Raw genomic sequence first — 24,165 nt, 5'->3', positions numbered from 1 at the left:
TTTAACTTCCCGTCACTACCACATCTCCTCCCTCTTCTAGCCATAGTTATAGCTTCTTAATGATTTTAATTTTTAAATGTCTATTATCTACTCCAAATCTTCAGTCTATGGAAATCTTGCTCTGTAGGTATCCCATAATGCCTGCAGTAGAAGGGAGTATTACTCTCCTCTGAAAGCGCCCATTCCCCAGAGGGAATGTCAAGGCAGCCAGGCCCTACCCTCGGCATCTTGCCTTTCCCGCTCTTGCCCTCTGGTGGACACAGTGGGCAGCAACCCCAGAAGCTGGTTCTGACCGGGCCCCTCCTCCATCCCTCCCTGCCACAGAGGACACCGCCAGCCAATCGCGTGGGTGCAAGAAGTTTATTATACCAGAGGGAAGGCGGCAGGGCCCAGGGCTGCGACCAAACCCTAGGCCCGACATGCAGCATTCACATGCAGAGGCAGCGCTGTGGGCCCCCATCCCCGCAGGGCTGAGCCCTGTCCAGCCCCACGACCCTCCAGGCCCCAGCCCGGCTTCTTCCGTGCTCCCAGGGGCCTCCTCGGGCCAGTCTCCACCCCAACAGCCCAGGACGTGCCTGGCCGCCCAGCCACCTTTCCACCTTCTCTCTTCTAGCTGAGACCAAGGGCCCGGGGATCCGGGGACAGCCAAGCTAGGGAGAGGAGGGGCAGCCGCTCGCCCGGGGGTGAACACACGCTGGGAGGAACGGACAGGTTTTTCTAGTGGAGGCAGAAGGAACAAGAAGGTAGAGCCGGGGACACGTGGCATGGGGCACTCAGGGGCCTGGGCAAAGGGCAGCACCGAGGGCCATGGCGGCAAAGGTGGGCAACTTAGCCTGCTCCCTCTACCGCGCCCGGGCCTGGCCCCAGAGCTGAACGTGGCTACCCTGCACCCACCTTCAGCCGGTGGGGAGCCTCTTCCTCCCTCCTGCTCCCTGCCCAGGGTCGTGCCCAAGCAGGAGGCAGCCCTGAGTTAGGAGGGAGGGCACGCCCACCGGCCCAGATATTCTCTCACTCCTCCTGGCACTGCGCTGGGCAAGGAGAAGCCCTGCAGAGGAAGGGGCCGCCTGACGCTCCCGGGCCCCCCGCTTGCAGACAACCCCATCCCATCACGGGCTCTGGCGCCCGAGAAACCAGAGGCATCTTCCTGGGGAAGAGCAGGGCTCGTACAGAGCCGCGTCCCCGGAGGCCCGGCTTCCCCGCGGGCCTCGGAACAACAGCTCGGCGCTCCCTCAGGCCGCGCTCCGGCCAGCATCCAGGACTGCGGACTGACGGCCGAGGAACTTCAAGGCACCGGGTTCTGAGGAGCGGCGGCCGCTCCTCCGAGACAAACAGTGATTGCAAACGTCCTTAGCTTACGCTATGATTGGTGGAGGTGAGGGAAGAGCGCGCACACACGACGGAAGAATGGGAGGAGGAGGAGACAGGCCGGCAGCTCTCCTGGTCCCCACGACACCAGGCACCAGAGTCGGTAACGCTTGCGCTCCCCCCGGGCTCGCTGTCGGAGGCTGGGGGCCGGGCGCGGCCTCCTTCACCCCTGTGTGCCGGTGGCTTTCTGGACCAGAGGGATCTGCGGCAGAGAGGACGACCGGCCCTTCAGGGAGCCCGCCCCCTGTGCCCCCGCCCCTGCCCCGCCCCTGCCCCATTCCCCCGCCCCCTCGCCCCCCATCCCCCACGGGCGGCCCAGACTCACCTTGGACAAGTCCACCCCAGTGAGGGCGTGCACGGAAGCCGGCAGCTCTGCCAGCAGGCGAGTCACTTCGCCGGTCACCTTGCTGTTGTCCCCACTGAGCACCACGACCTCGTCGACTTTGGTCAGAGGGGCGGACACTTTGGCAGCGATCTAGGCCAGGAGGGCTGGGGTTAGTGGGGAGAGGGCCCTCGGGGCGGACGCTCCCTTTACGGCCTGCAGCCTCCGGGGCTGGTCGGGCTCTTTAAGGGGCTCGGGAATGGTACGGGAGCCGGGGACCCTCGGGGGGAGGGGGAGTCCCTGACCCCTACCCTTCCCGCCAGGTGCCCGGAAGCCCCCCACCCCCAGGCCCCGGATCGGTGGGAGCAGCCGGGGCCTCTCACCGCGGGGAGGGCGTCGAGCACCAGCGCCAGCTTGGCGGCGTGGCCGTACAGCTGGTAGGCCTCGGCCTTGAGCTTCATGCGCTCGGCCTCGGCCTTGCCCAGGGCCTCGATCACCATCGCCTCGGCCTCCCCGATCTTGCGAATCTTCTCGGCCTCTGCCTGGGCCAGGAGCACCTTCTTCACCCTGGGGGGGGGTGGGGAGGAGAAAAGGCATCAGGCCCCCGACGGCCCAAGAGGCTCTCCCGGTCCCCCTTCTCCACGCGCCGGGCGCACAGCAGGTACCCGAGAGCGCTCCCTCCCTCCCGGAGCAGACCTGGGCCAGCCAAGCTCGTCTCCGGGGATCCCGCCCCTCCGCCCTCAGCCTCGGCCCTCACTTCTCTCCCTCGGCGATCTGCTGTATGCGGTGGGCCTCGGCCTCCGAGGGCTGCCGGATGGTGGACACGAGCTCCTTGGTGGTGCGCAGGATCTCCTGCTCCTCCACGTCGATCTGCTTCTTCCTCTGCACGACCTCGATCTCCAGCTCCTCCTGCCGGATCTTCTGCTGCTCCTTGGCGGCTTGCAGCTCGTAGGCCAGTTGGGCCTCCGCGGTCTGCCAGACCAGAAATTGCCAGCCTGCGCCGCTGCACCCTTCTCCCCCCCCCCAGCCCGTTGTACCCCTCCCTGCCCCTGCACCCCTCTCCCCCCACTCTGCCCGTTGTACCCCTCCCTGCCCCCGCACTCCTCTCCCCCCACCCTGCCCGTTGTACCCCTGCCTGCCCCCACATCCCTCTCCCCCCACCCTGCCTGTTGTACCCCTGCCTGCCCCCGCATCCCTCTCCCCCCACCCTGCCTGTTGTACCCCTGCCTGCCCCCGCATCCCTCTCCCCCCACCCAGCCCGTTGTACCCCTCCCTGCCCCTGCACCCCTCTCCCCCCACCCTGCCTGTTGTACCCCTCCCTGCCCCTGCACTCCTCTCCCCCCACCCTGCCTGTTGTAACCCCTCCCTGCCCCTGAACCTCTCCCCACCCCCTGCCTACTGCACCCCTCTCCCCCCACCCTGCCCGTTGTACCCCTCCCTGCCCCTGCACTCCTCTCCCCCCACCCTGCCTGTTGTACCCCTGCCTGCCCCCGCATCCCTCTCCCCCCACCCTGCCTGTTGTACCCCTCCCTGCCCCCGCATCCCTCTCCCCCCACCCAGCCCGTTGTACCCCTCCCTGCCCCTGCACCCCTCTCCCCCCACCCTGCCTGTTGTACCCCTCCCTGCCCCTGCACTCCTCTCCCCCCACCCTGCCTGTTGTACCCCTCCCTGCCCCTGCACTCCTCTCCCCCCACCCTGCCTGTTGTAACCCCTCCCTGCCCCTGAACCTCTCCCCACCCCCTGCCTACTGCACCCCTCTCCCCCCACCCTGCCCGTTGTACCCCTCCCTGCCCCTGCACTCCTCTCTCCCCATCCTGCCCGTTGTACCCCTGCCTGCCCCCGCATCCCTCTCCCCCCACCCTGCCTGTTGTACCCCTCCCTGCCCCCGCATCCCTCTCCCCCCACCCTGCCCATTGTACCCCTCCCTACCCCTGCACTCCTCTCCCCCCACCCTGCCGGTTGTACCCCTGCCTGCTCCTGCACTCCTCCCCCCCCCCAGGCCTGTTGTAACCCCTCCCTGCCCCTGAACCTCCCCCCCCCCACTGCACCCCTCTCCCCGGCCCCACCCTCACCTTGATGCTGACTTCCTCGGTGAAGGCCGACTTCTTCAGCTCAAAGGAGCGTTTGGAGTCGGCGATGTACGTGTCCGCCAGGAACTTCATATCCAACATTTCCTTCTTGCACTCAGCTTCCTGGGGGAGAGAGGAGGCAACAGAGGTTGGGGGGAAGCCTTGGGTTGGAAGTTAGTGGGTTACGTGGGCACCTTGTGAAGGTGGTGGCAGGAAGCCCTGCGCCAGACCATGGACTCCCCTCCCTGGGCCGGGACCCCTCTCACCCTGATGCCCGCGTCCCGTTCCGCCTCGGCCACTCCAATGTCGGCGTCTCTCTGGACCTGGGCCGTCTGCGACTTTCCCAGGGAGCTCAGGTAATTCACTTTGTCGTACACATCCTGCAGGAGTGTGAGGAAGGGACGTCAGCCCCGAGAGGACAGAGTTGGGGCCCCAGGACCAGCCTGAAGAGCCCTCCCCTACCCCAGGACTGTACCTTGATGGTAAAGCTGAGGATCTCGATCCCCATGCGACCCACGTCGGGGGCGGCCACTTCCCTCACCAGCTTGGCAAACTGGTCCCGGTCCTGGTAGATCTGCTCCACAGTCAGGGTCCCTGGGGGCAGGGCAAAAATAGACATGACCTGGATCAGACCCTGGCTCCTCACCCACGACCGCAGGTCCATGTGGACCAAGCCTGGGGAGCCCAAGGACCAAGGCAGAGAAGGCTCGAGGGGCTGGTGGTAGCCCAGGCTACCTGGCACTGACCCTGGGGGCGCTAACCACAGTTACACCCCTTCCCCCATGAGAAAAAGCTAGCCTGGTCCTCCTCTCCACAGGGAAGAGTGGGGGGGGGCAGCGCCCTCCCCACCCCAGCCTTGCTGTGGTACAAGTCTTACTGGCTCATTTAACAGATGAAGAAAAGGAGAACTGGACTCCATTAATGCTACAAGCATGTACCCAGGCCCCAGCACTCCTCCCACCTTCCTCCCTCCCACCTGTTCTGCCAAATTAGTCCCTGTACAAATCAAATTTCTGACTGTTCAAGAGGGATGGCATACGAAGGGGGCAGCAGGGGAGGAGATGGGCTGAAAACCTTGGGATCTTCCCTGGGTTGTTGTAGTATAGTGTATTTAGGGCCACGAGGATCTGGGTTCAAATCTCAGCTCTGCTTCTTGCTCCCTGTGGGACCCAGATCTAGTCTCCCCATCTGCTGCCTGGCTCTAGGTGTGGAGGTGGGGAGTCGGGGATTGGTTTCTCCTTTTCGCTCTTTCGGTTCAGAATGCTGGTGTTCCTCAGGGTCTGAGTGCATCCTCTGGGCTGCAGGATTGCCCACTCTAAGCCCAGACTCTTACTGGGTTTCCTGCCCAGGGCCCAACTGCAGCCTCCACTTCAGAGCTGGACCTCGTGGCCGGCCCGGGGACTTTGTCCTTCCCTGCTACAGAGGACAGATGCGTCTCTGTGGGGGAGCAGGACCAGGTAAAAACTGTCCTGGGCTTTCAGGGGACACTGGGACCAATGCGTGTCAGTGCCGTAACTGGGAGGACAGAAGGCTATAGGCCTCTTTGGCAGCCTGAAAAGTACGGACCCCAGAGCAAGGAAGGCGACCAAGACGACCTCAGCTGGGGCCAGACAGCAGGGCCTGGGACAAGCTGGCGGGCTTCTAAGGGAAGAGATCGGATCTCAGACCCCCGTGGAACAGGGAAACATCCGGGGGACAGCAGAGTGGCGCTGGGCACGGGAGGACCTGCTAAGGCCCAGCCTTCAAGTGTGGGGCATGAGGGAGTTACAGAGCGGGGCTCTTGCTTCCCGACACTGTGACTCCATGGACCCCAGCACCACAATGCTGTCCCTGGAGCCATTTCCTTCTCCAGATCATTGGACAGATGAGGAAACTGAGGCAGGTTGAGTGATATGACTGAATATCCCACAGCTAGTGAGTATCTGAGGCTGGATGTGAACTCCTCGGACTCCAGGCCCAGTGCTTTAAGTGAAAAAACGGCCCTTTCAGGAGCTAGTGGTCTCCCTGACCAGCAGGTCTTCAAAGAGGAGGCCGATTATTGTTACTCAAGAATTGGGGGAAGGGGGGATACAGGTACAGGTGAGACTGGGCGGCCTCTGAGCCCAGCCAACCCCGGAACTAAGGGGAGCAGGAGCCGCACTCCACCTAAGATGGACCGGAGGTGGCCCTCCAGGGTCTGCAGAACCACATTCTTGATGTCATGAACATTTTTCCCCAGGAACTGCTCGCAGGCCACAGCCAACAGCTCATTCTCCGTCATGATTTTCACCTGCAGAGAAGGGAGAAGCCCCGGAAGAGACAATTAGCTGGAAAAAAAGTTGCTTAAAAAAAGCAAAAAGCGGGGACAGCTGTGAGCCCCCTAAGCCTGGGGGGTGGCTGGACTCCAACCATCACAGACTGCTTCTGTTCCCGCCCCCTCCCAAAGAAGGGGACATCTGTCCCAAGGCTCTGGTGGCCAGGAGTGCAGAGGACTTCTGCTTTCAGTAAGGAACTCTGCAGGCCCCATCAACATGCTGTTTGGGAACCTTCCCAATGCCCAGGTCTCGGCTAAAGGCTCAGAGCTTCCCGCTTCGGGAGAACAGTGGCGGCTCCAGCAGCTGATCCTAGCTGAGCTGTGTCCCTGCACTCACAGGCCCTGCCCCTGGGCCCTGTTCTGTACCCCAACCGGAGCCCCGTATCAGCACCTTGTCTCATCTCCTCAACAAGGGGACTTTCTGGCTGCTAAGGAGGGACACTGATACCAGAGAGACAGAGAAAGGGAGAGACAGACTTAAGTGTCTCAACAGATCAGGGACCAGAGCCAGAGAGGATGTGTGTGTGTGTGTGTGTGTGTGTGTGTGTGTGTGTGTGTGTGTGTGTGTGTGTGTGTGTGTGTGTACACGTGTGTGTATGTGTCTTTCTTCCTTGTTGACTGTTCTCTGTGGGTTCGTAACCAAGCCCCCCCCTCCCCCCAGCCCCTGGGAATCCCAGCCCTCTGGCAGAGCCTCCCACACCTATGAAGCTCTGGAGGTTAGAGCAGCAGAGGCCTCTGGGGAGGGGATGGCTGACATGGCCAGCCTGAGGAGACAACGTGGGTGGGAGCAGTTCTGTTTGGGGATGGAGATGGCAAAGCAGGAGAGGTTAAAGCCAGGCAGGCCTTGGAGAGTGACTGGGGCACAGAGGGCCCTCACCTGATTCTGAGCCCCCACTGGGGAGGAGGCAGCAGTGGAGAGAACGTCCCCAACTGCCCAGGAACGGAGCAGGCCTCCTGTCCTGTCCTCTCGCCCTCTCCCCCTCCCCCCGGTGCCAGAGGCTATACCCAGAGTTACTATACCTGGGCGACACCCGTCACAGTTAAAGCTACCCCCTCGGCCGTCTCTACGTCCTCACAACGGGGCTGCAACGTCATTATCTCTAGTGAAATCCTGTCAAGAAACGTAAAACATGTGCATGTCTCTAAGAGTGAGAGCTCCGAGGGCGTCGGGGGCAGCTTCAGGAGCCTTGATCACTCCGACTGGGCAGAAGGGTCGTGGGGCGGGCAAACGGGTGCCCCGAGCTGGGCGAATCTCTGAGGTCTCAGGGCCAAAGTGGTCAGGGGACGAAGGTGGGACGCAGAACAAGTTTCAGGAAAGAGAATGAAAACAAGCCAGATTCTTGGCCCATGCCCTGGCAGGGATGGGCACGTCCCCCCACTATTACTCAGAACGGCCCAGATGGAAGACCACAGGAAAGAAAAGCTGTACTAGGGGCAGCCTAAAGGGGCAAAGTGTCACAAACGTTTGCTGGATTGGAAAGCTCAGGGGTGGCTTTGTCCAATCAAGGCACCCATGTCAGGGTCAAGTTCACTGAGTGGAAATGGAACTAAATGCTCAGCTCACTATAGGCTGGCAGTGGCTCTGAGTCTAGAGTGGGCAGACAGGGCCCAGACAACTTAGCTAACACCACAAAAAGGAGATTTACAGAGCATGGTTGGTGCTCTGGAGGTGATGTCTCTGAAGAAGAGAGTGGTGAGCGAAAGGGGCTTCTGGCCTTGAACCCTTGGGGTTCCTGCCTCAGGTCACACAGGAAAGAAACACAAACAAGATATCTGGAGACTGCATCCCTGGCAAACAGCCTCTTTGAAAAGATTCTTACAGAAGAAGCAAGAGAGGATCTGGGAAGATGAAGTAGGTCAGAAAATTTTGGGGTCTTCAAATTTTCTCCACAGAAAAAGACAAAACATTGCTTCAGAGGGAATATAGAGCAGTGGGAATAAACCAAAGTCAGGCTAAAGCAGTTGTTCTAAGACAGCCTGAGCAGAGGTTCTGCCTAAGTGAAGTGCAAATGTCTGCAGGACTTTAAAAATCAAATAAGAGCAACTGAGGAAAAATTATTTAAAAAGAAAATAAGCAGTGTGAGAAATCAAGAAAATTATGAAAAGAAAGCCAACCAATTTGAAGGAGAGAACCAAAACTTTAAGGAAGAAAATAATTTCTTGAAAACTAGAATTGGGCAAAGAGAAACTAATGACATCCTCAAACAAAGAAATAAGGAAACAAAATCAAAAGGATGAAAAAAGAGAAAAGAATGTGAAACATCTCATCAAAAAAATAACTGATCTAGAACAAATTGAGGAGAGATAATAATAGCTGGATTGTCTGAAAATGTTGAATTAAAAAAAAAAGAATCGATAACAACGGTACAAGAAATTATCCAGGAAAATTGCCCTGGACTTTGAGAAGAAGACAGAGCAGAAATAGAAAAGATGTATCAATCACCACATGAAAGAGATTCCAGAGGGAAAAGTTACAGGAATATCACAGCCAAGTTTCAAAGCTTCCAGGATAGGAGAAAATATTGGAAATGGCAAGAAAAAGCCAATTTAAATATTGTGGAGCTACAATATGGATAACAAAAGAATTAGAACTACTACAATGAAGGGGCATTTAGTTCCTGGAATACTATATTTCGAAAAGCCAAAGAGCTGGGGTTATGACCAAGGGTAACTAACCCAGCAAAGTTCAGTATAATCCTGAATCAGGAAAAACAGACATTTAAAGAAATGAAAAACTTGGGGTTTGTGTGACAAAAACAGCAGAACTTAAGGGGAAAATGTGACATATAACATCTATGAGAAATATGAAGGAGCAATTATAAATGACTCAATAAGCTCATATCGTTTACTTCTTTTATGTGAAAATATCAGTTCTCTTATACCTATCATTTTTCTTGGGGTAGTCTGAAAGAAAGACTTGGGCTAAGTTGAGTGTGATGGGATGATTCTAAAAAAAACAAAATAAAAAAAACTGTGTAGAGAATTTAGTAGTGGGGAGGGTGGGTAGTACTGGAACCTTGCTCTCATTGGGAATGGGTTAGAGAGAGAATATGTTTATCTAGAAGGGCATAAAAATCTAAGTTCAGAAAGAAATTAAGAGGGCAAAGGAATACGATGGGGGGAAGATTAGGGAGGAATTCTTGAAGGAGTGGACAGATTAAAGAATAAGAAGGGCAAAGTAATAGGTACAAGTAAAAAGTAGAGAAGTGAGGAGGGATGGGAATAAGGTGAAGAGGATAATGAGGAAAAAGAGAAAAATATACAACAATCATTATAACAGAATGTGAATGGGATGAATTTACCCATAAAATAGACCAATAGCAGATTAAAAACTTGTGTGAGGGCAGTTAAGAAAACAGGAAGGGAGAAAACAGACAAGTAATTATAGTTTAGAATGTGAATGGATGAATTCACCCATAAAATAAAAATAGTAGAATAAAATTTGAATTTAAAAAATGTTGCTTTCAGGAAATGTTATAAAAATGAGAGATACATGCATATTTTATTTTTATTTTAAAGATCAGGAATAGAATTTATCATGAAAAACAGCAGCAGTAGTCATCATGATCTTAAAGTTAAAGCTAAAACAGATTTCATCAAAACAGAAAAATGGTATGTCTGCCATATTAATCAATATGGTTATAGACAATTTAAGATAATTAGATAGCATAAGGTTGGGATATTGCTGTGATGTAGGAAAAGATGAGTTGGTACATTGAGAAAAAAGTGGAAAGGCTTGGATTTATGAAGGAAAATGCTATCCAGAGACAGAGGGCAATTGGAAATAAATAGAGTAGGGTCTTATATATACACATATGAATATGATTATAAATATATGTGTTGGTATGTGGGTATATATAAAAGTGTATATTGTAATCTTCTTGGGGAGGGAAAAAGAAAAAATAAAAGTATGTAGAAGAAAACAAAAGAATACCTACAAGGAAGCAAAGATTGGGCAACTCTGAAATACAATGTGTAACATTTGTTACAGGATATAACTTTCTTTCTTAAAATGGCAACTTGTTGCTTTACATTTTGAATCCTCTCAGGTTCTGGTAGGTAAATGACAATGTTTTTGCTTTCTTATTTTGTATTTAAGTTTGAAACAAATTATTTTAAAAGATAGTCAGAAGGAAACAGTAACTTTTGGGGGATAATAAATGTTTGATGATTGGCTTAGAGTGCTCAGAAAGAGTTCTAGGGTAAAATGCCTCCTATTCTACCCCTCTCCCCCAGTTGTAAGAAATGATAAAGGAATGGTTGTTGATCTTCCTGGAATATAGGGGTGGCTGTGCACAGAATGTGAAGAGAAACAGACTTTGAGAGTACCAGGTGAAGGACTCAGAGAATCGGGGTCAGCAGACCCTCACTGGAGAGAAGTGACCACTCTCTCCTGCTCAGCAACTCACTGTCCCCAATCACCCAGTTGGTCCGACTCCCCAGCGGCCTCCCTGTCTTGGGGTGATCCTGTTTTTGTTCCTTTGATCAAGGTTAGAAAGGAGCCATCTAGACCCACCAATCCTAACCAGGCAGCTCAGTTCCCACCACTGGCCCTCTGCACAGACTGAGCTCCACGCTTAGAGGGCCCTTTATCCTCACACACCCACTGTCCTTCAGAGCCTGGCTTCTGTGTCCCCTTGTACCTGAAGCCTTTCCTGAGTCCCTCCGAGGTTAGTGCTTTCCACCCCATAATAATTTACTCTTGCATTCACTCTGTATATAATTTGCTACATGCACGTTGTTTTCCTCCAGTAAAACATAAGCTCTCAAGGGGAGTATTTTGTTTTTGGCTTTGGATTGCTAGCTCCTAGTGCACGTGTGTCCCAGGACTTCGGGTCATGCTGTATAATTGTGCTCTATGCCCCCGTTCAATGCTGCATTTGTACATGGGAGCTGTGTCAGCTAAACTCCAGGCCAGAATTCTACCCTATTCCGGGGCATTCTCCCTCTGACCCCAAGTCCCAATCACCACGAGTGACACACCAGGGGAAGTCATCAAGCCCTGGGGAATCTGGATGGAAGGACACCCCCACCCCCCTGAAATGTTGGCTCTGGCCCCTTCTCAAATTCTTCTGGCTCTGAGCGTGGGTTCATTAAGGACACCAGAATGAAGGTGGGGGAGGGCACTTCTCACCTCCAGCTGTCTCTGTGGTTGGAACACACACACACAAAATAAGCTGGATCTTTCCTACCAGGTTCCCTGACAGTCCCTGGGCTCAAAGAAGGCTTCCAAAGCTCCGATCCGGGGTTGAGTTGGGGGACCCTCTACCACTGAGATGACTTTGGGAGGTCGGGCTACCATAAAGGTCAACTAAGGGCTGTAACATCACTGGTAGCCATGGCTTTACATCGAATAAGGGGCAAGAAACTTAAGAGGCTGCTGGGTAAGGGCTGAGCTTGATCCAAGACCATCTACTCTTGCCTGGAAGGAGGGGAACAGCCAGTCTGCCCACTTCTCCCAGTCATTAGTTCTCAAATTGGTTTACTCCAATGGGAGACATTGCTCAGGATTGTCTGGGCAGGTGACCACAACTGATGGAACATTTGCTCTGTCACTGAGGAGACAAAGAACAGCCCCAAACAGACCCTGCCCTCAATGAACTCACAGAATAACGGGGGAGAGAGGATGGAATAACTGGGAACGTACAAGATAGCTACAGAGTGGGAGGCAATCTAAGAGGTCTCCTGCAGGAGAATCTGTAGGGAATATTAAAGGGATGCAGGGAAACTAAGAGGTGAAGGACTTCAGGAATCTGGATCAGCCCAAGCAAAGGCATGGAGATGAGAGATGAGGTAAGCTTGAGGAACTGTAAGGAGGCCAGTGCAGCTTTATCATAGAGTAGGTGGAGAAATTTGGGGCAAAAAAGACTGGAAAGGCAGGAAGGAGCCGAGCTGGTGATTGAGGGAATTAAAAGCCAAACAGAGGAGTTTGTCTAAAAGCTGTCCCCAGAAGTCATGGGGAGCCAGGGGAGTGACATGGTTAGATCTGCTCTTTAGAATAGTCACAAGGGCAGCTCAGGGGAGGACAGGTCAGAGTGAGAGCCCAGGAGAGGCTGTGGACTGGCCAGGTGCAGGGGGCAGCTAGGTGGCCCAGAGAAAACAGCCCCAGGGCCAGGAGGACCCGAGTTCAAATCCAACCTCAGACACTATCTGTGTGATCCTGGACAAGTCGCTTAAACTGAATGAAGGAAACAAACAAAAGATGCCTGTGGGACATCTAGTTCAACTAGTTGGTGATGAGGAACTGGCGCTCAGGAGGGTGACTAGGGCTAGACACATCGATCTGGGAATCACTGAATCCGGGCGTTTGGCTGAAGAGGTCACCAAGGGGAAAGTACTGGGCAAAAGCAGAAGAGGGCGAGCTAGGAGAGGAGGGACGGACGTATGTGGTGGATGAAGCTGCAGGGAAGGAATGGGCCGAGGGCAGAGGAGGAGAAGGGAGAGCAAGGACCAGAAAAGCCGGAGGGAAAGGGCGTGAGCGATGGTGTCGGATGCTGCGCCGAGGTTGAGAAGGAGGAGGTCCCAGCCAGGCCGTCAAGTCTATAGCAAGCATGGAATACTGCTGCATGGCTGTACGGGTCTACTTGGCACCAAATTATTTGACTTTTCAAGAAGGGCAGGAGGAATGGAGGGAATTTGGAACTCAAAAATTATTAAAAAATGAACGTTCAAACTGACCTCTACATGGAATAGAGAAAAATTGAAAATATTAAAAAATCTAATAAAACAACCACCATATTAATATATTACTAACACCTAGTAACCTATTGTTAATATATTAATATTAACATCTAATTAATACTTAAAGCATCAAATAAGCCAAACAAAATAATTATGTCACATGTCACACTAATAATAAACAATAGACTATGGGATATATTTATATACTGATAGTATAGTAATGAACATAATGGATAATGAGATAAAATAACATTAAATAAAATAAAGCCATAAAAAGGGATTTGTAAGTGGAGGTCATTGGTAACTTTGGAGAGGGCGATTTCGCTTCCATGATGAGGCTGAGGTCAGATTACAGAAAATGAGAGAGAAGAGGAAGCATCTCGGGCTTTCTCAATAAGTTCAGCTGAGGAGGGAGAAATGCAGGGTCAAAGATGAGGGAGGGAAAGCAGAGAGGGGGGAGAGCCAGCGTGCCAGAAAGAACACTTCCAGAGGGGCGGGCGGCCCCTACAAGAGATGCCACATAATGCTCCTGTCCCCAGACCTCCACAGGGTGAGATGGAGCAGAGGCCAGAGGCCAAGGCAAGGGAAGGGGAATCACTTTGGGAAAACCAAAGAGTCTCTGCCCGTCTGAAGGGCAAGGGAGGCCCGGCTGGGTCCAGGGGGAGGGCAGCGGTGGAGACCGAAAGGAACACTTCTAGCTTCTGTCACCAGGAGGTCCCTATCTCCATCTCCACAATAGCTAAGTGACTCAGCCAGTGAGAGCAACCCTGTTGAGATGGGGCCATACCAGATTCACCCACGTTTTAAAAAAGAAACAATCCTCTTTTATAAAGACTGCCTATACTGCTCTCATTGTTGTCGCAGGATTCCTGTGAGGAAGAAGGGAGTTATTCTCCCCATTTCATACATAGGAAGACTGAGGCCCTTTTAGTGGAAGTAACTTGTCCAGGATCACGCACTGAGTTAGGGAACTCACCCCAGCCCCTGAGTCTCTGGCCAGAGCTCTGGAAGAGCTATCTCAAAGGTGCTTTGAAGGTGAATGAGTAAAATGACCAGTGGGACTCAGTTTCTTTGGGAGAAGGGGGGCTGGGTGGGAAGGCACCTGCTCCTGCTCTAGCCCCCGGCCCATCCAGAAGAGGCTCACCCTGGAGGATTAGCAGTGGACCCTTCCTCTGCCCCTGGCGGGGCTCACCCAGGTGGGCGCCATTTCTGCCGTGCCCCGATTCCGGGCAGGGCAGTTCTCCTCTGCAAGGCTTGAATCTCTCCTCTTCACACAGAGAGGCGGGTTGTGAGGGTACATGGCAGGTGGGAAGGGGCTGGGGACCAGCGTAGGAAGCAGAGGCCAGGAGTATGTTTGCCGTCAGGAGAGAGACTCCCAGGGAGCTCGGCAGGGAGTTCAGCGGCTTTCACGGCTCCCTATCCCGGACAAGGTCCCATCTTGTAGCCAGGACAGAGTCCTAGCATCCCTTGCTCTCGGTCTCCCCCAAAGTGGGGGAAAGCCAGCCCCGGCTGCGGGGTTTAGCTTGGGGGGTGGGCTGGGGGGAGAGGGTGCACCGCGGACATCTCAGCTGAAGCCACCTAGGCGACCCAAGCTGCAGGGGGGCGGAGCACACAGAGAGGGTCCCTCTTGGAAGATCTGGTCCTCTAGCTGCTGTCTGCCGGGCCCCACAGGGGCAGAAGGAACAGTTAAGACACAGATGGAGGAAGCAGGCGGGTTATTACCTGTGCAACCCCTGTTACGAATAACGGGACCCCCTCCGACGTCTCAATATTCTCACAGCGACACAGGATGGTCATTACCTCCAGAGTCAGTCTGAGCGGCAGCCAGGGAGTGGGAGGTGGGGGAGAGGAAAAGGAGGGGAGATGGGAAGGGGGAAGGGGACACAGCAAATACACACAGTGGTTACCAGACAGGCACTGATCCTCCCTGCCCAGAGCGGGGCCGGGCACCCTAAGTCTCATTCACCCTCTGCACCCCGCCCCAGACGCCTGCCAGCTCAGGCCTTTGAACATGGATTAGTTTTTGCCGAGGCTCAGCAGCCATTCCCCTGCGGGGCCAGCTCAGACACTGCCGGAGGAGCCGCCTCCCTGCCCTGGAAACTACTGTGAGAATGAAGGTTCTAGAGGCAGGGAGAGGGCCCGGGAGATGTGATCGGGGGCAGCGGGCACCTTGATGGCTGGTAGGTCCAGCCCGGTGACACTGGCTAAGGCTTGCCTGGAACAGTTGGAGGGAGTTCACCTCATTCCTTGCCAAAGACCAGGAAACTCCTTTCCCTCAATTAGGGGGTGGGGGACCCCGTGGGAAATTTACTTAGCAGTAAACATGGCGTGTTTCTTTAAAATGTAATCCTTTTTTTTTTTTTTTTAAACAAAAACACTACAATTTCTTGGCAGTTATGCCCAGAGGGACCGTCTACCCACGGGGTTATTCACAATAAATATGCCCGGCCTGTTCCTGGACCAGCTTCTGGGCTGCTCAGGTGTATACTCGGGGGACAAAGCCTCATCTGAATGTTGGCAACACACCTTAGGACACTCAATCAGAGCATCGCTATCGTGCCCCCCGGGCAAGCAGGAACAATGTGGGGATTGCACTGCTTGGTGGGAGGCAGGTGGCAGCCACGGCTCAGTTTCCTTCTGGGAAACGATTGCATCTATGTTCCTCTTGTGAAAGCCCCTGAGGGGCAGGAGGGAGGAGGAGGGGGAAGGGGAGAAGCAGAAGGAGTCATCTGAAAAGCAAAGAAGGCACAAATAAGGGGGTGCTGCAGATTCCGCTTAGCGGGGAGCGGGCCTCAGGCTGCCGGAGAGGGTGGGATGAGGGGGAGCAGGTAGAATTGCTAGACTTGGTGAGAAAGAAGCTGCTGTCCCAGGTCGGGCCCCCATGCCCGGCCCCATCTCAGAGACTCAGGGCTGGGACTGGGAGCTTCCAGGGGACCAAAGGTCCCTGGCGTGGGGGGATCTCTGCCTCCCTCCCTGCCTCTGTGGCTATGTGGAAGGTGCTGCCGAAGAGCCTTCCGGAGGCTCACCTTGGGCAGGTCTTCCTTGTGTCAGTCCCTGCCACCAGGTTCTTCTCTCTGGAGGCTCATGTAGGGAAGGCCGGCTCACAGAGCTGGGCTCTGTGCTGGAAGCCAGGAGGGAGAGGAGGAGGAGGGAGGGAAAGAGAGGAAGGCTGCAGCTCAGATGCCAAGAGGCGGAGGAGAACCATCCATCAGAGACACCTCCCATATGCTGGGCTGGGGGACAAGGAGAAGCCGGCGGCTCAGGGACAGCACTGAAGGCGGCCCTGGATCCCGAGTCTGCCTAATATCTGCTTGCACAAGGAGGTTGAAGTCCCTGGCTAGAGCTCCTTCGGCCTCGGCTGGAGTTTAGGCTCCAGCGCCCCTCAGGGCAGCTTGGCGAAGAAGAGAGAGGGAAGTGGGTCCGTGCCCGAGAGATGAGCCCGCCAGAGCCACAGCAGCAGAGAAGTGGGGCACTAAGAGAGAGCCGCCACCTTCGCAGGCCAAGGAAGGTTCTGATCATCAGACTGAACACGAGACCTCAGCTCCCCAAGGCCTGGAACCACCTGTCCGGACCCCTTTGCTCAGCACCACTCCCGAGACTCAGCTGGCCTGGAGTCCCATTCACCTAAGCTGGATCGGAGAGGGAGGGGAGCCTGGCAGGGGAGAAAGGGCACTGGGCCTTGCTCCACCAGTGCCTTCCTGTGTGACTCGGAAAATCACGTTCCCTCTCCGGCCGTTCTGCTCCTCTAAACCCAAGGGGGAGAATGCTAAGGGGCTCCCCAGCTCTGCCACGCTAGCCTTGGGTGCAGGTCACTCCCGGGGAGGAATACCTCTTCCTTTCTTTTGTATAGTGTCAAGGCTTTGCAGTGCCCAAGATCCAAGAAGAAAGGCTTGGTGTACAGTGGAAAGGAAAGGAGAGATGAGGAAGAAGGGAGGGTAATAAAACGAGGGCCTCTAAGAGGCAGTGACCTCCCTCTGCCCCCCAGTACTCAAAAAGGACTATTTTTTTTCCTAATTTTTTTAGGTATGTTCTAATAGCTCTCTTCCCTGGGAAGTGACACTTAGGACAGGGAGGCAATTCAAATTTCAATTCCTCTTTCTTTGCCGTTTTCCCTACCACCCCAATTTTCGGTTAAGATACTCCCAAAGGATTCTTGGAACTGAGCATTTGTAAAAGCAGAGGAGGTGGCAGCTGCTTTCCCATGGGGCAATCTCTTCCTGGAGGGGTGGGAGACTTTAGGCCCATGTTATGCCTTCCACTGGGGATGACTTTGTTCTCTGGGTCTGGGGCTGACCAGACTTCAGCCCTCTGAAGTCTCACTCTATGTACCTCCCACAAGACTTGACTCTTCTCCCTCTCCCCGCCTCCCCCCCTCCCCCCCCCCGGCCTTCCTTCTCCACCTAGGACATTTCAACTGCAGCCTGCAAAGAATGTCAATATTTGATCTCTCTTCTACTATCCCTATCCACAGGCACACCCCCCCAGCCTGGACAGGCCTGTAAACAAGGCTATATGATGGAGAAACAGACTGATCGAGAACAGGGATCTTCCCAATATATGGCCCCTGGATTCTCTGCAACACCAGTCCCAAAAGGAAGGGCTGCCACTGCCAACTTGCCAAGGCAACCTGTTCCCACACAAACCTTGGTTCCCACCAGGGCAGCTCAACTAGAGGGGCCAAGCTCTGGCTCCCGAGGAGAAACTCTCACCCGGCCTCCCTCCTGGCACATCCTCGCTTCCCTGAGAGGCCCTTACCTCTGGGTATCTGACACAAACCACCAGGCCCATGCCCAGCCTCCAAACACGTACTTCTTCGCATCTGGACTGAAGCAGCCTCCTGCAAGGCAAGAAAGCAAGACCCCATTAATCTGGAGCGCACAGGGTCTCAGAGCGAGGGACTGCCCAGGCCGCTTCCACCAGAGCCTCCGGGCACTGCTACAGGAGTCCCGATAGGTGGTCCTCCGAATGTCAAGAGGCCCAGGGCAGCCCACCGGGTCCATTCTGCTTGCAGAGTCCTTTATTATGGAGAATTTTCCTTCCATTAAACCCAAACTGCAACTCTTATTCCCTGTGCTTATTTAACTCTTCCCAGAGTCTGTGTGCAGTCCCCTCCCATGATGCTTCCAATCTATTTTTCCTTCCCATCATGTGGGGAGAAATGCAGGCTCTGGATCACAAGACACACCCTTTGGATCTCGTCATCGCCATGAACAAATGCTTACTACGTGTGGGGAATGGACACAAGCATTTATAAAACTCAACTGTTCTAAGGAAGCCTCTAATTTATTTAGGGAGACAGGATATGGAAGAAAGACATTACAAGATTAACAACTACATACAGGATGGGGGGGGGGGAGAGAAAGGAAGGGAGGGAGGGGGAGAGAGAGAGAGAGAGAGAGAGAGAGGAGAGAGAGAGAGAGAGAGAGAGAGAGAGAGAGAAGGGAAGGTGGAGGGGACAGAGACAGATCCAGAGAGAACCACATGGTAAGAAGTTGGGTCAGAAGAGAGAAAAGCTAAACTGTGAAGATAAAAATCACTCACATTTCTAACAAGGTTGTAAGGTTTTTAAGTACTTTCTTTAAAAAACAAAAACAAACACATGCACCATAGGTATTTTTATTCTCATTTTACAGATGATAGTGAATCTGAGAGGGGTAAAGTATCTCACAAATATAAGACAGGAAGGAGTCTCGGTTTCCCCACCGGCCCAATAGGGATGAAGCCCATGTGCCTCCTTGATAGGGCAGCGGAAGTCATGTCTAGATCAGCTGTGGGTCCTGCAGTTACAATTGCTAATGTAGTAATGAAGAGAGGGAAGAGTTTACCCGGCAGGAGTGGACCCATTCTGTTCGGCAACGTTCAAGAGCTTTGGGACAATAGTACAAGGAGTAGATGTCACTTTGTTGGGGTTCAGCCACCTCGGTCCTGACCCTTTTAGGCATTTTCTTGGCAAAGATACCGGAATGGTCCACCATTTCCTTCTTCAAATCATTTGACAGATGAGGAAACTGAGGCAAATTGGGTTACGTAACTTGTCCAAGGTCACACAACTATTAAATGTTGAAATTTGAACTTGGCTCTTCCTGACTTGGTCCTTTTCTCCTTTCTCTGAAAGAGACTTCATCTAAAAGCTTAGGAGTTGGTTCAACTTTTCTGGAAAACATTTCAGAACGAGGCAAAAAAAGTGATGAAGATGGCCGCTGGGCCAGGCGGGGCAGCCTGGGGGCCCAAACATAATAAAACAGCAGGTGCAGTCTAGGAAGGAGTGTTTTGTGTGGCTGCGAAGGGGATTCCTGTCCATTGGGGAACATTAGGACAGGCTGCAATGTTACAGAATATCATGAGAAAAGGCTTGAGAAAGGAGAAGTGGCCCAAGAGTCACTGACAGCACCCAGGACAGCAGAACTGCAAGACAAGGGAAACAGGATAACTGTCCGCAGAGTGGTGTAGACATGCTTTTCCTTCCTTTGGAGCTGCCCCCTAGTCCAATTCTACACAGGAGGGTTTAGTGCCCGGGGGGAAAGGGGGCAGCTTGAGGCTTCCAAACAAAAGGCAACAATCAGACTCAGAACTAGAATCCAGAATCTTCTTTAGGATGAACTGACATCGGATTAGGGTCCACAAACCATTGTCTGGGGGAGTTATTCATGGACTAGCTGCCATGAGACAGTGGAAAGAGCATCTGGTTCAAACAAAGGATCCAAATGCAAATCCAGTTCTGCCATTGACCACTTGTTCTACAGTGGGCATATGAGGTAACTTCATCTATAAAATGAGAGAGTTGGAGCAGTCATTCAAGAAGCACTTATTAAGTGTCTATTATGTACTAGATGGAGGCAGCGAGGTGGTTCAGCAGAGAGAGCCCTGGGCTAGGAGTTGATAAGACTGGAGTTTAAAAATGGACTCAGATATTTACTAACTGTGCCACTGGGCAAGTCACTTAATCTCAGTTTAATCCCTTGGAGAAGAAAATGGCCAACTCCTTCAGTACGCTTGCCAAAAAACCCCATGGACAGAACTGGCTTATGGCCCAAAGGGGCACCAACGGTAGAACAGGACTGTACAACAACAAAGTGCTAGGTCTTGGGGATCCAGATATGCCCACTTAATATCTGTGACCCTAAGACTCAGCACCAATTTAGCCCTGGGAGAGATGGGCAGGCTCCCCCTGAACCAGAGGGACTGGGTAAGGGTAGATTAAGAATGCTCCCACCACCCCACTTGTCTTATGTCTGCTGACCTTTGGGTCTGATCTGCCAATTAGAAGGAAGCCAGGCTGAGGAAACCTGGCGGGGCTCCAGAGCAGCAGCAACAACAGGAAGCTTGTGCTCTCTGGAATGGCCTTCCTGCCCTGCTCTGGGCTGCCTCAGCAGGCCCTCCACCTGGAGCAGGCTTGAGGAATCCAGTTCCTCCACTCCCCTGCCCTTATTCCAAACCCTGCTTTCCTTGGCTATCTGCTCCCAACTTCTTTGATGAGTCTGTGGACAACACAGGGGACCTTGGAGAGCAAGGAGCCTGCCTGTTTACTGGACAGAAGGAGAAGCTAAGGCAGGATCACACAGGTTTCCCAGTTCCTTTTTCCCACCACCTTTGTCTTCTTTACCCTAATCCTTTTCTCTCCAGCTTCCCAGCTTCCTCCACAAAGGCTCCAGGTATCCTGCCAACTTTGCCTCTGAATGGCCTGTCACTTTCTCACTGTTCCTAGCCAAGGCAAGACTCCCAGGCATCGATCTCCATATACATTCAGAGCTGGGCCAAAAGACAGGTCAATATCTCATCTTCCAATAGATCCTTGGGAAGGGCCTGAAAATGGCTAAAGGGAAGAAGCTGACTGGAAGCCCAAGGCTTTCCAATTACCTGGGGACAAGAAACAAGCCACTCAAAGGGTTTGTGGGGGTGAGTTTGGGAGAGGAGGAAAGGTCTGGCCAGGGAGACATCAAGACTTAATCCTCAAACCCCAAATTCTCAGTATAGTAGAGAAAGTACTAGATTTGGGATCAGGAGCGTCCTGTAACAAATCTCACCCAAGATACTAAAGGAACGTCTGGCAAGTCTCTAAACTCTCTAGTACTTTTGTAAAACAGGAACAAAAAGGCTTGTTCATCACTATCTCGCAAGGCTCTGTGAGGATCAGATTAGGCAATGTACAAAAAGTTCTTTGGAAATCCTCAGGCACTATGCAGACATCTGTTTTATTATAATGGACTAAGCAAAGAGTAAGAGGAGGAATTTGTTCCCAAGGGACAGGGACAGGAGTTGGCCATGAATTTAGGGACTTTTTCCAGTCCAGGAGATAGTAACAGAATCCCTCAGAGGTAGACCTTAAAGAAGGTTGGGCTCAAATGACTAAGAGTAGGCTTTTTTGGACCCTTACTCTAGGAACAGACAGAAAGGGGATGTGGTACCTCCTCAGCATATAGGTCTGTCTACCTGTCCCATTTCCCCTAAAGTTCTACCAGAAGATGAACCTCCCTCAGTTTCAAGCACCAGAGTGAAGCCCAAATTTTATTCTGGGTGGGCCTATTTCCTCATCTGTGAGATAAAGAAGCTGGATTCCGGATCTCAATTCAGTGTTGCACAAGAAAAGTGAATTCATGTGTTTTGGCTTAGTGATTCTGCTTCGGGGATATGCGCCAAGTAGGTCAGAGATGAAAACAACACTGATCTATCCCCACATTTTGGGATATGAAACACTCAGAAACAAGTGAGCACTTCTTAAGAGTGTGTGAAGTGAGTGAAGAAAATGGGACTTTATAAATGTAATGGAATACTACTACACAATAAGAAATGAGGTTTTTTGTTTTTTTTTTTTGAAAGGGAGAAACTCAGAGAAACATGGGGAGTATGGATATGAAATGATCATAACAAAGCCAATTCCAAGACTTAAATTCATCTTCCAAGGAAACTCTGGGGGTGGGGAAAGGAAGAACAGGCTCCTAGCCCAGAACTCAGGGTTGGGACAAATCCCAGGTAAAGAACAATCAAGAACGTTTCCAAAGAACAGGTAAGACACCTCCCCACAAGTGGAGGAATGGTGGAAGCCAACAGGACCCAAGGCCAGTGTGGCAGGCAGTTACAGGATGGGGGAATTTTCCACTTAATCAGTTTCCCTTTTAAATAAAGGAGCCTTTGATCAGGAGAGAGAATGAAAACAAAAGGCTTCAATAAAACTCATTTTTTAAAAATGAAGGATTTGGACTCAATGATCTCTTCAATCCTCCCTAGCTCTACTATGTGACGCCCCCTCCCCCAACCCCTTTCTCTGCCCCAGGCTTATATTACATGCTTAAAGGAGGCAATGCAGTCACAGCGAACCTGGCACCTTCATCGAGTCTCAGTTTCTTCATCTGTACCACGTGTGTGAATTAAATCTGAATCTATATTCCAACCAGGCCTTGGTTCATGGGAGCAAAGTCCCTCCCTCTTGCTGGCTGCTCTAAGCCCCTGGCAACATTGTGACTTCCTTGATAACAGGGCTGACTTTTGGAGACCAGCCAACTCCCCCTTCTGGCCTCTGCCTAAGGCCCAGGACTTACCCACCCTCCTCTCCTCAGTCTGGAAATCTTCACAGAACAAGGTCTGAAGACAAGGGGTTATAAAGAGGCAGCTTTAAGAGCTACCATTTTCTCCTTAGCCTTGGGAATATTTAACAGATAGGGGAGAGTTCTGCTCAAAGACTCTGGGAACTTTATTTCCACAGGGAAAGAAGACTGGGGAAAATAGTGGAAAGAAAGAGGCTGTTTTTGGAGTCGTTTGGGTGTTAAATCTCACCTCTGACACAGGGTGTGACTTTGGGCAAGTGACGTTATCAGGCTCAGCTTTCACATGCTAGGACTGGTCTAGAGTCTCCTTTCCAGCTCAGAGGAGGGGGTACTTCTCTCCCCCTTTACCTGTGGCGCCGGCTCGGTGCTGCAGCCAGGACCATTATAGCACTCTAGTGCGCAGGCTGGGGATTTCCTTGGTAACTGAGAAAGCCTTCGATTTGGGGATCGATGCTGGGCCCAAAGCCACAGGCCATGCCGTGGTGGCTCCGGAGCCTCTGGCTTTAAAAAGCCCAAACGCGATTTTCCATTTCTCAGAAACAGCGCGAGCGCTCGCGAGTGTGCACGGAACACCCACAGACCGAGTGAACTCCGGGCTCGGGTCCCAGACTTGGCACAGCAAGCTCTGCCAGCCAACTCCGCCTCCCACCAAGCCTGTGGGGGTTAGGGATGCTCTCCCATCCTCACCTGGGCGCCGCCCGTGGGGAAGGAGCCAGAAGGGACCTTCTGCTACCCACCCCCACCTGTAAACCTCCTCCTCGCCCCGGCTCAGCCTCCACTGCAAGGAAGCATTTTGCAATTGGGAATCACCGCAACTGCAGCCATCCCTTAGAAAGGAGGCTTCCCTCGCCCCGGGCCAGGGTGGTGCCCACCCGCCCATACCTGCCACCCAGGGGTTTCCACTCCCAGCTTTCTCGGGTCCGTCCAAAAAAGTAACCCACGGATCCGAAGCCCTCAATTCCATAGCCTGGGGGAGGAAGGGGCGGGGGAAGGGGATTCCCATCATTAGGAGGGAGAGGTCCGGGCTGCAGGGAAAGCTCCTCCTCCCCGCTTCCCAAAGCCCTGGGCTACAAGTTGCAAAACCTCAGAGGGTGGAAAGCTGCCAGGACAGTTAAACGTCCCCAAACCGCTAGTTTCATTCACTAGAAAATCCTCGCACCCTGCTTCCCAGAGCGGGGGTCGCCAGACAGGTCAGGGGGTCCCGGGCGCTGCCCCAAAGAGGGGGCGGAGTGGTAAACACCACCCACTGCAGAGGCGCTCAGCGAGTCCGCCCATCCCCCCGAGACCGAGAAGCTGCCGGGAATCTGGGGCGGGGGGAGGGGGCGCAGGAGGAGCCGGGCCAGGGGGCTTAAAGAGCTCGGCCCCTGCATCCCGGCCCTAGCCGAGGAGCTGCAAGCAGGGGCGCGGACACCAGCCGTGCCACACCCTGGGGTGGGGGGAGCCCTTGCCCCGGGCACCACCCATGGGCCCGAGTCCTCACGCAGGCCCTTCTGCCCCGCAGTGCCCCCTCCCCACAACCCCTGCCGTAGCCCATACCTCCTACACCTGTGCCCCCAGCCCTGCCGCCGCTGCCCCTTCTCCCCCGACTATGCTCCAGGGCTACTGCCTCCTCCTCTGCACCCGCTCCTCTCCCCGCTCCCACCCCCGCCGCTGCCCCCTCCTCCGGCACGACCCTCCCGCAGCCCTCCCCCGGGCTGCCCGAGCCGTCCCACGCCGGTGTCTCCGCTCCCGCCGCCGCCCCTTCGCCCCCTCCCTTCCAAGCCCCACGCCCCCTCACCTGACACCACCAGCGCCTCGTTGGGTCCCACCGTGTAGCAGTTGCCCATGGCTGCTGCGGGGAGCGCCCGGGACAGCGGCCGCACCGCCGCACTCGCGCCTCTGTCGGGCGGGGCG

At 53.7% G+C, this 24,165-nt stretch overlaps 1 protein-coding gene and 1 long non-coding RNA gene across 5 annotated transcripts; both read right to left on the bottom strand.

Moving 5' to 3' along the window:
* Positions 1-341: 341 nt before the first annotated feature.
* FLOT2 (flotillin 2) lies at positions 342-24,165 on the bottom strand. Of its 4 annotated transcripts, none has more exons than XM_051992283.1 (11): positions 24,050-24,165; positions 17,486-17,567; positions 14,453-14,543; positions 5,902-6,025; positions 4,232-4,350; positions 4,023-4,136; positions 3,760-3,879; positions 2,445-2,659; positions 2,071-2,254; positions 1,691-1,840; positions 342-1,567 (listed from the first exon to the last, which is right to left on the bottom strand). In XM_051992283.1, exons 1-11 carry the CDS (start codon positions 24,096-24,098, stop codon positions 1,529-1,531), a joined length of 1,287 nt encoding a protein of 428 aa, XP_051848243.1. In that variant the 5' UTR covers positions 24,099-24,165; the 3' UTR covers positions 342-1,528. The 4 variants fall into 4 exon arrangements, with proteins under 4 accessions (XP_051848243.1, XP_051848242.1, XP_051848245.1 ...); XM_051992282.1 differs by lacking the exon at positions 14,453-14,543 and adding an exon at positions 7,070-7,160; XM_051992285.1 differs by lacking the exon at positions 14,453-14,543 and having other exon boundaries at positions 24,050-24,164.
* On the bottom strand, positions 18,331-24,029 carry LOC127558908 (uncharacterized). The gene is made up of 2 exons (XR_007953037.1): positions 22,502-24,029; positions 18,331-19,495 (listed from the first exon to the last, which is right to left on the bottom strand). It is a non-coding gene; the product is annotated as an uncharacterized LOC127558908 (long non-coding RNA).

Source organism: Antechinus flavipes, chromosome 4, assembly GCF_016432865.1.
Source record: "Antechinus flavipes isolate AdamAnt ecotype Samford, QLD, Australia chromosome 4, AdamAnt_v2, whole genome shotgun sequence".
Classification (NCBI taxonomy): domain Eukaryota; kingdom Metazoa; phylum Chordata; class Mammalia; order Dasyuromorphia; family Dasyuridae; genus Antechinus; species Antechinus flavipes.
This window is presented reverse-complemented; position numbering and strand designations above follow the sequence as displayed.

Bases quoted from the DNA above. Each gene is read 5' to 3' on its own strand.
- FLOT2 (XM_051992283.1), bottom strand. From the start codon at position 24,098: ATGGGCAACTGCTACACGGTGGGACCCAACGAGGCGCTGGTGGTGTCA. The intron at 14,544-17,485 runs GTAAGGGCCTCT...GCTGCCGCTCAG, and splicing joins TTTGTGTCAGATACCCAGAG to ACTGACTCTGGAGGTAATGA. The intron at 6,026-14,452 runs GTAATAACCCGC...CCTTCTCTGCAG, and splicing joins TCGTAACAGGGGTTGCACAG to GTGAAAATCATGACGGAGAA.